Source organism: Sinocyclocheilus anshuiensis, unplaced genomic scaffold (assembly GCF_001515605.1).
Source record: "Sinocyclocheilus anshuiensis isolate Anshui unplaced genomic scaffold, SAMN03320099.WGS_v1.1 scaffold557, whole genome shotgun sequence".
Lineage (NCBI taxonomy): Eukaryota > Metazoa > Chordata > Actinopteri > Cypriniformes > Cyprinidae > Sinocyclocheilus > Sinocyclocheilus anshuiensis.
Window position 1 is genome coordinate 792691 of NW_015540883.1, and position 10524 is coordinate 803214.

The 10524-nt window shown below is 41.5% G+C and overlaps 1 protein-coding gene across 1 annotated transcript; it reads left to right on the forward strand.

Annotated features, from left to right (window-relative positions):
• The first annotated feature begins 2931 nt into the window (after window positions 1-2931).
• Window positions 2932-6274, forward strand: LOC107688579 (uncharacterized). The gene has a single exon (XM_016486282.1). The coding sequence runs from the start codon at window positions 2932-2934 to the stop codon at window positions 6010-6012; it is 3081 nt and encodes a 1026-aa protein (XP_016341768.1). The 3' UTR covers window positions 6013-6274.
• Window positions 6275-10524: the final 4250 nt, after the last annotated feature.

Below are 10524 nucleotides of genomic sequence, written 5' to 3' on the forward strand. Positions count from 1 at the left end.
TGAGAATGTGGAAGTGACCAAGGGCAGCTTGGTCACCTCGCGCTGTAGACTGGCCAATGGCGCGGGCGGTCTCTTTGGTGGCACGGAGAGACAGATCAGCGGTTCGTCTGAGCTCGGTCATATCCTCAGACTTAACCTCCTCGCCCTCATCCAGCTCTTTCAGCAGGCCAGCTTGGTACGCCTGTAACATGGCCATTTTGTGCAGACACGCACCAGCCTGACGAGCTGCCATGTACCCCTTGCCCACCAGCGCTGACGTGGTATGCAGTGGCTTGGAGGGCAATGCCGGAGCCTTCAAGGACTATGCCGCGCCGGGGGACAGATAGCTCGCAAGCGTCTGCTCAATCCGGGGCATCGCCCTGTAGCTGCGCTCACTCAACCCCGCCACATTGGCTTAATAATCGGAAGTGGGGATGAAGAGGCGGGCCGAGAATGGTCTAGCCCACGACCTCGACACCTCGGTGTGGAAGTAGAGGAAGAAAGGCAGGCTCCGGCGTGGAGGTGGCGACCTAGTCCGCAGAAAGCGTTCAGTTTGCTTTTCTGTGGTTCAGCCTGTTACTCGGCGGGCCAATTGATGTTCAACTTAGCCACAGCGCGAGTAACCACCTCCAGCAGCTCCTCATATTGAGTCTCTACTAATGAGCTGATAACCTGAATCAGGTATATTGATTAAGGAGATATACAACAGGTTAATTTTTGTGGGAACCACTGCCATAGAAGGTTTTGCTGAGCATGGTTTTGCTTCAGCACAGCTCAGAACAGTCACAGGCAATGGGAAATTTCTTGCCAAAAAGATGCAGTTTCACTGTTCCACAGAAAGTGTTGACAAAATCACAGCACTCCTGAGCCAAAGTCGGGGTGGGCAACTCTGGCCCTCAAGCTCCACTTTTTCTTTCACTGTTTTCTGTTTCTGTCTGAGTTTAGCTCCAACCCTAATCAAACACACCTGAACAAGCTAATCAAGGTGTTCAGGATTAGTAGAAAACTACAAGCATAGGAGTTTGATCAGGGTTGGAGCTAAATATCGCAGTAGTGGGTCCCTTAAACCCACGGAATTGAAAAACAACCCATGGCAATGATGAAAAAGTAGCCCAATTCTGCCGGAAAACTATGGACATGGCAACACTTGCGCAGCGCGTTGTCATAAGGAAGTAGACATGGAGGACATAAAGTAAGCAATTATGCAGTTATTTATAGTGTGATCTGCTGCAGAAGCCAGCGAAATTATGCGCAGGCAATATGTAAAATAAAGACAAGGATGTGGCAGAAGAGAGCAGAGTTTTGAAACTTTTATGATATGAGCCCTCATGTTTTGCTTGTATATAGAGTTGTCACTGTAATACTTAAGAGTTCTGACATGTCACTGTACTTCCACTGACTACCTTTCGCAACTGTCTTTATAACTTCGGAAGTTGTGGCCTAATGGTTAGCGAGTCGGACTCGTAATCCAAAGGTTGCCGGTTCGAGTCTTGTACCGGCAGGGATTGTAGGTGGGGGGTGTGAATGTACAGCGCTCTCTCCCACCTTCAATACCACGACTGAGGTGCCCTTGAGCAAGGCACCGAACCCCCAACTGCTCCCCAATGGGTCACCATACTTGGCCACATGTCACGTCACTTTCACACTTTTTCACTTTCACTTTGGGTATGTAAAATCATTTAAATGACTCCCATGAGCACAGAATCGTGACAAATGCTGATCTAGTTATATAAAAGTCACATGAATTCCGATATGACTGTTCACACTGTGGTGGCGTTGCAAAACATCTGACCTGTATCGGATTTAGTACCACATATGGAAGTGGCACAAATCGGAATTAAAAAAAAGATCCAATTCCATTTGGTTTGTGCTGTTCACACTGTCATGAGAAAAACAGATCTGAGTCACATGTGAGCAAAAAAACATTGGGCCACATTTGCTTGCTGTGTCAACATACCCTAGGTGCTGGTCCGCCATCTGGTCTGGATATGGACTGTATCTGGGTGACTACGGTGACCTTGGAATAAGAATAGAACAGACTAATATTAGCATAGATGTCATTCTTCTTACGATGTAGCGAGTACATCAGTTGTGTTATGGGAAGTGTTCCCGGTTCCGGTTGACCTAATTAATGCAGCCTAACAATACTTTAATGGATCTGATTTATAGAAATGCAATAGTGTATTATGTGTATTTCAATTAGAACCATGCTTGCAAACAGACTCTCATCAGTGTTTTCAAATGCACATTCCAACCTGCTCCCATTGCATTTCTTACACAATCAGCACTAGAATCATATGCGGAGTATCCTTTACCACCCCCTGCCAAGAAAAACAGCCAAAATTCACAAATGGTTGTTCTCAAGCACTCCTCACCCAAACCTCCTCGGAAAATGTCCAAAAAAACAACTCTTGTACCGTGTTTAGTGTTTTCAAATGAGTCCTAAAAGTATTCATTACTTCATTACATTCATTACATTACTCATTACATAAAATAAGTAACATTAAAACTATTTCAATTGGTTTCAGTGCATATCCTTCCTTGTTCAGATCCTACGCAGCTTCAACTGTCTTGTCATAAAGCTGAGACCACGAAACTGGTCAACGTCTTATTCACAAAAGATTACTTAACAATTTACCCATCAAGATGAAATATATGAACCATTGGCTCAGCCTTCCCCAGAACTGTTTTTTAAGCACCTAGTTTAGTACATCATGTGAAATATTGTGCCAATGAAATTATGTGTATTTATACAGTGGATGTATATCGATGATATGTTGTTTTGTATCTGAATACATTTTTATTTAGCATAAAGGTCATTACATAAAAAGACAACAAGCAAATGTGGCCATTATATTGCACTTTATTAACTAGAATGTTATATACGTTGCCCATCTATAATCAATTTTCTCTCTGTCTGTATTCCTCCCAGATCTTGTGAACATAATAGAGATGGAAGATGACCGCCGGTTTCACAAACTGACAAAAGAACAGGTGGAGACTTTGGACAAAGTTCTTACAGAGGTCATTCCCATTCATGGTAGGGGTAATTTCCCAACCCTTGAAATCAAGCCTAAAGACATAATCCATGTGGTCAGAGACAGACTGATTTTGAAGAAAATCAAAGTGAGAGATGTCCGTCTCAACGGCTCTACAGCCAGTCATGTGCTGGTCAAAGAGAATGGCACCAGCTACAAAGACTTGGATATCATTTTTGGTGTGGAGCTTCCCAAACCAGAGGACTTCCAGATTATCAAGGAAGTGGTTTTGGGCTGTCTGCTGGACTTTCTACCTAAAGGTGTCAACAAAGATAAGATTACAGCTCTCACCATGAAAGAGGCATATGTGCAAAAAATGGTCAAGGTGTTCACTGAGCATGACCGCTGGAGCCTTATCTCCCTTTCAAACAATAGCGGTAAGAACGTGGAGCTCAAGTTTGTCAACTCTTTACGACGCCAGTTTGAATTCAGTGTGGATTCCTTTCAGATCATCCTGGACAGTATGCTACAATCTTATTTGGATGCTGAAAAGAGGAAGATTGTGGAAGGGCAAAAGGGCCAGGACTCTTCTTTAGCTCAAAGTCACGGAATTCAGACCTCCCTAATGGATGAACTATTCCTCAGCTCTTGTGACACAGGGCATCACCAGGAAAGTGACATTGACGTGTCATGCAAAACTGATGATATTCAGACTTACTGTGACTCTCAGTGTTATTGTAAAATGAGTCAGAAAGAGCAGTCTAAATATTCAGAACGAGAACCAACACTTGAAACAGACAAAGATGTTGAAACAGAGATGGCTCAAACAACAACAACTACACCTGTATCTATGGAACAAATATCAGAGCACTCTGTAATGGTGCATGTGGAGGAAAAGAATGAACTTCATGAAAATGTGTCTTTGCAAATGGAGACACTGCTCGAAGTAAATACAAATGAAACTGGTATGGACTCAGGGGAGGGAAATGAACTAGTTGGGGTAAAAACTATGTCTGGTAAGGAAACAGATCCCACTGTTAAAACATATATTAATGAAACAGATTCTGACAAAACAGAATACATGTTAGACATAGAGCCAGTTAAATCCCAACCATGGCTTGAAATGGCACATACAGACTTCTCTTGTCTTTCAACAACAGGGACCTTTGGTGAGCGATGCACATTCCAACCTGCTCCCATTGCATTTCTTACACAATCAGCACTAGAATCATATGCGGAGTATCCTTTACCACCCCCTGCCAAGAAAAACAGCCAAAATTCACAAATGGTTGTTCTCAAGCACTCCTCACCCAAACCTCCTCGGAAAATGTCCAAAAAAACAACTCTTGTACCGTGTTCACCAGAAAAATCAGTGTCAAATAATTCAGATGTTAATACTTGTCAGGTTTTGCATCCACCTAAAGCTTACCCAAAAGAATCATTACCTATGCAGGTTAAAATGTCAGGTCTTACCACAAAAAGCTTTGAATTATCCAGTGCCTCAGAAAATTACTCTAAAGAGTCTGAAGAACTAGACAATTGTACCGGAGCTTTTACTGTTGCTGCTCCAGAGAATGGTATGCATTCAGAAGAGACATTGTACATGAGTCTATCACCAGAGGAAAGCCTTCAAAGTCAAGTTCAAACTTCAGAACCAGAAACTGGTGAAGCTACTGACGTCACTATTCTAATTCCTACGTCCAATCCCAGTAATCTCCTCAAATATCAAAACAGGATAAGCCAGCCTTTTAATGAAAGTGTTCAGACAGCACAGTGTCAGGCAATGGTACCTCTTATTAATGTGAATTCTGAGCCTTTACTTCAGGCAAATGACAGTTATGACCTCAACTCAGCATCTTCCAAAAAGAAAGATACTGAGTCTTGTGAAGCCACATCACCAACATATCTTACTGAACCCTCAGAATCAGCCACTATGGCAACAAACTGTGCATCTCAAATGTTAAAACCACTGTCTGCAGACCTTACTATTGACTCACTAGTAGTAGGGACTAATTCTTCAGACTGCGAACATGTTATATCACCTCAAGTTCACAACTACCCCGTGTCCACTCTGCAGACTCAGGAACTTCTTGTGCCAAGTCCACAGACTAAAAAATCTCCAGAACTATTATTACTTGTCTCTTTACCAGAAGTTCAAAGCCTCACAGTATCAGCACCATATTTTTCAAAGCCACTAGAACCTTCCATATCCTCAACAGCAAATCTAGAATCTCCTAGAATCTCAGAACCTGTTTTAGAACCATCAGTTATATCTCTGGATGTCATAGAACCCACTGAAGTATTCTTTAAAGTTGCAGAACCATCTGAACCACTTTCACAGGGTTTGAAACCCTCTGCAGTATCAGTGTCACATACATTAGAAACATCTATGTCATCAGTAAGTGAGGAGGTTGTTTCCAAGATATCAGACCCATCAGCTTCAGACATTAACGAGCCCAAACGCCCTTCAAAAGAGCTGCCTTGCATTACAGTGTTGGCTGAGAGCATGTATGGTGACTTTGAGCAAGCTATGGACCACCTACGTTACCGGCTAATAGCGACACGCAACCCTGAAGAGATCAGAGGTGGAGGCCTGCTCAAGTACAGTAATCTTCTTGTCCGGGACTTCAAACCTGCCTGTGAAACAGAAATTAAGACACTTGAGCGCTACATGTGTTCACGGTTTTTTATTGACTTCCCTGATGTGAATGAGCAGCAGCGCAAGATTGAATCATACCTGCGCAACCATTTTATTGGAGAGGAGAAAAGTAAATATGATTTCTTGATGACCCTTCGAAGAGTGGTCAATGAGAGTACTGTGTGCTTGATGGGGCATGAACGCCGCCAGACTCTCAATATGATTACCATCCTAGCACTTAAAGTCCTGGGTGAGCAGAACATCATTCCCAATGCCAATAATGTTACCTGCTACTACCAACCTGCACCATACATGACAGACCACAACTTCAGTAACTATTACATTTCAAACGGCCAGTCCCCACTGATATACCACCCTTACCCACTACACATGCACATGCAGTCTGGATTAGTTTAGGTCCAAGTACATAACTTAGATGGGAAAATGCACAGGGAAATCTGTGAATCTTGCAATCTAAAAGAAATATCCACCACAAATGATCTATCCGTGAGCATGTGTCCCAACACTTAACTGAATTATGTACCAGTTAAGTGTTGGACAACAGTGTTTTTCAATTAAGATCTGGTATTGACTATCAGTGAGAATTACACATACAATCATTGGAGCCATTGCACTAGCAATATGAAGGTTAAAACAAATGTCACATGCATTTAATTGAAAAAGACAATGACAAGATAATTGGTTTAAACACAGGAAGACGGAAAAAGACTGCAATACATAGTGACTATAAAAAATAAATTCAGAGGAAAAAACTTGGCTAGGCCTGTTCTTGTCTTATCAGAGATAGCTGAAAAGTCTTGTTGTAACAAAGAAACAAACAAAACATTATACACTATCAAATACTTTTGATAGAAAAAAACTATTTTCTACAATTTAATGCTTTATTGGCATGACAAAAAGTGCAAGAGAAATAATCAGCATGCAGCCAATGCTTTATTACATAGTAAGGTACTTTTGTTGTCTGAAACAATTAAACTGATCGTTCCCGTCTTATGTATGCTCTAAGAAAGTTCAGTAAGGTCAGTGTTCCATTCCTTTTTTTTCTGATTTCTGTTTGAATTAAGTATTTTATATGTTGTGATATTTCTTAGTACGTCTACTGGGTGTCTGTATTCTTATTTATGATATATGCTTATTAGTAGATTATGAATGATGATTCCAGGGGTGTCCAATTGTGCTCGTGAAGGGCCGCTGTCCTGTAGCGTTTAGCTTCAACACACCTGCCTGGAAGTTTCTGGTAATCCTAAAGACCTTGAGTAGGTGGTTCAGGTGTGTTTAATTAGGACTAGAGCTAAACTGTGCTGGTGGCCTTCCAGGAGCACAATTGGAAAGCCTTGATATATTCAATATTTCACAAGTTTTCAGAGTATGAAAAATGTAAAAAATATAAAATGCTCATCATATGACTAAATTAGAAATTTCAGGAAAAATCTGTAGTGATCTACAAATGCTTGTAGATGTCTGTACCAAAATGTACAATATAGAATATATTGAATTGATGAAAACAAATCTCAAATTTGACAGAGTGAGGTGCAAAGGTTACTACTAAACTTGGTCAAAAAAGAAAACAAACAAGCCAACTACAAAAGAAAAAAAAATATAGGGGTGTTTGCTGGTGTCTTTTGTGTATCTATGGTGGACAATGTTGATTTTACATGGAGAGCAACAAGCAGTCTTCTTTAGTTTTCTTTTCTTATATACTGTAAACGTAGCCTCAAACAACCCATGTGAGGACATCAAATTATGTTATTTCTTTGTATTTAGCAGAACCATCAGTGGTGCTGAAGACTTAAATACATTTCCACCCTTTTTTTTACATCTTTGTGACAAAAATGCATATATTTTTCCAAGAATTTATGTGTAGAACTGTACTATAGCATACGTGAAATATTGCACCAGCCACACATACAGTATACACAGATAAACAGAAACAGAAACTATAAAGTCAGGACCAAAAATATAAAAGTGTATATCGTTTGACATCAATATGGCATGAAGATTACTGAACTGTTATCTTCAGTTAAGTGATCATTCTAGCAAAATGTATCAAAGTGATTGCCTAAATAATACTTTTTTTTTTCAGAAGCAAGAGAACATATACACAACTTGTATGACATGTTGACTTCACTGAAATTTGATAAAGAAATGTTATTTTTAGGTTATCTTGAGTACATAGTAAAAGTATTAGCAAATGTTTGACCTTGACCTTAATAAAAATGCAAAAGTTTAATAGATCATACAGAGATCTCATCACTGGTATAGTTATTCAAATTTGTGGAGTTACATTTTCCTGTGCAGACCTACAGTTTTGTAAAGTATTGGCTTGATTTATATGATGATTTCTTGTCTAACGTTCTGTTTTACTTTTATGTAATCGTCTACCTACGAAAAACAGCCAAAACCTGTAGTAACACTGTGGTTAGAAATAGGTTTAGACCGAAATGTTTACCAAGAAGATGTACACCCATCATGAAATACTTTAAACAGTTTATATGACCAAAATTATTTTTGCAGGAAAACATCAGTGCCTAAATGAGCAGGAGAAAGCTCTAAAGAAGGTTACAGAAAGGACAATGCTCCTGCAAATGCAGCAGTCACTTTTTTTTATTTTCAGGTGTACATTTTTTATTTCTCCTCTTCTCATGCTATTTGTGTTGATGTCAGATGTAGTTATTTGCTGTGGCTAGTTTTGTTTATTTAATAAAAAGAATAGAAAGAGAATTGACCCACTTCATCGCAAATGAGTATTGATGTTCTGTTTGTGTAAAATGTGTGTGTGTGTGGTTCAGCTATACACTGACAATATCCAAACTTCGGCAGCTTATGAATCATATAAAATTAAATTTTTTTTGAGAATCTAAAAATGTCTAGTTTTCTGTAAGGGGTAGGGGTAGAGTTAGGGTAAGGGGATAGAAAATACAGTTTGTACATTATAAAATCCATTACACCTATGGAATGAACCCATAAAAAATGGAAACACAACGTGTGTGTGTGTGTGTGTGTGTGTGAGAAAGAGAGAGAGAGTAAACAGGTGTGCAGCTCTAGTTCAGGTGTAAAAAGTACTGAGACTGTCACAATCTCAATCAGCATGTCTGTCACCTTATGTACTACATCTCTCAGAATCCTTCCTGGTCCACCACATGCACACATTCCACAATCATCATCAGCTGTCTCCAATCACCACATCACCCCTGCACCAGATATAAGGACACTCCACACACGCACTGTCTGGTCTCGTCAATTGCTAGGACTGCTATCGTTTGGATCATGACTTACCTGAAGTATATGCACCTCTGTCTTTCTCCTCATCAGTCTTCATGTTCCTGTTCCTCCTCATTCCCCAGTTTCCATGTAGACAATCAGCAAACAAAGGAAAGTTCTTCATGGCATATCACTGACTATTAATAGTGTGTGTCAAGTCAAGTCAAGTCACCTTTATTTATATAGCGCTTTTAACAATACAGATTGTGTCAAAGCAACTGAACAGCATTAATTAGGAAAATAACTAGTGTGTGTGGATCCTCACCTACAACTACAAGTTCCCTGTCTGCTTTCACCATTATTGCTCTTCGGCTCCAGCCCCTGAGTACAGCCCAGTGCCTTCTCCAGCCGTTGAACCCAGAGTCCGCTCCAGTCCAAACCAATCTAGAGTCTGCACCAGTTCAAATCAATCTAAAGTCCACTACAGTTCAAACCAATTCAGAATCCACTCCAGAGTTTGTTCCGATCGATGAGTCCGCCCAGGAATTCACTCCAGTTCAAGAGTCCGCCCCCTGAGTCTGCTCCAGTGTCGACTCCAGCCCCAGAATTTGCTCATTTCCTCAACCTCAGTCAAAATCCTGCTCCAGCCCCTGAATTAAATCTCATCCTAGAGTTCGGTCACGAGTCCACTCCAGCTCCAGAATTCAGTAACGAGTCCGCTTCAGGCCCAAAGATCAGTATCAAGGCCGTTACGATCTCTAAATTTACATGGGAGCCCACTCTAACCCCTGAATCAGCATCGGAGCCTGCTCGTGCCTTTGAAGTAACGCTAAATTTAATCCCAGTCCAGCCCCTGACCACAGTCTAGTAATGGCTCCAGTCCCTGACCGTAGTCTAGTGACGACTCCCGCCCCTGAACACAGTCTAGTAATTGCTGCAGCCCCTGACCGTAGTCTAGTGAAGGCTTCAGTCCCTGAACACAGTCTATTGAAGGCTTCAGTCCCTGTCCACAGTCTAGTGGAGGCTTCAGTCCTTGACCACAGTCTAGTGAAGGCTTCAGTCCCTGAACACAGTCTATTGAAGGCTTCAGTCCCTGTCCACAGTCTAGTGGAGGCTTCAGTCCCTGACCACAGTCTAGTGGAGGCTTCAGTCCCTGATCACATTCTAGTGACGACTCCCGCCCCTGAACACAGTCTAGTGAAGGCTTCAGTCCCTGAACACAGTCTAGTTAAGGCTCCAGCCGCTGACCACGGCCAAGTGATGGCTTCAGCCTCTGAGCACAGTACAGAGATGGCCCCAGCCTTTGAGTCCAATCCCGTCTCGGAGCTCAGCCCAGAGAGCATTGGACTGTCCATAATAGCACTAGCATTTTTGAGTGTCAGGGCAACACACACATTGGCTCCAGCCTCTGACCAGAGTCCAATGATTGATTCAACCCCTGAGTTCAGTCCAGAGTCAGTTTCAGAATGTTTTCCAAGTTCCCATGTAAAGGCCATGAAGGCTAGCCAAACCTCCTTTCCTCCCTACTTCTACATTACGGTCAGGATGACCGTCACTAGCCTCCTCACCCTGGTAAGAATGACCAATGGAATCGCCTGTTCAATGGAATCTTGCATTCTGCTAACTTCACCTATTTGTCAATAAAGAGTTTGTTTACACTCATCCATCTCTCCAGTCTGTTTCCCTGACAGAGACATTGTATTAAAT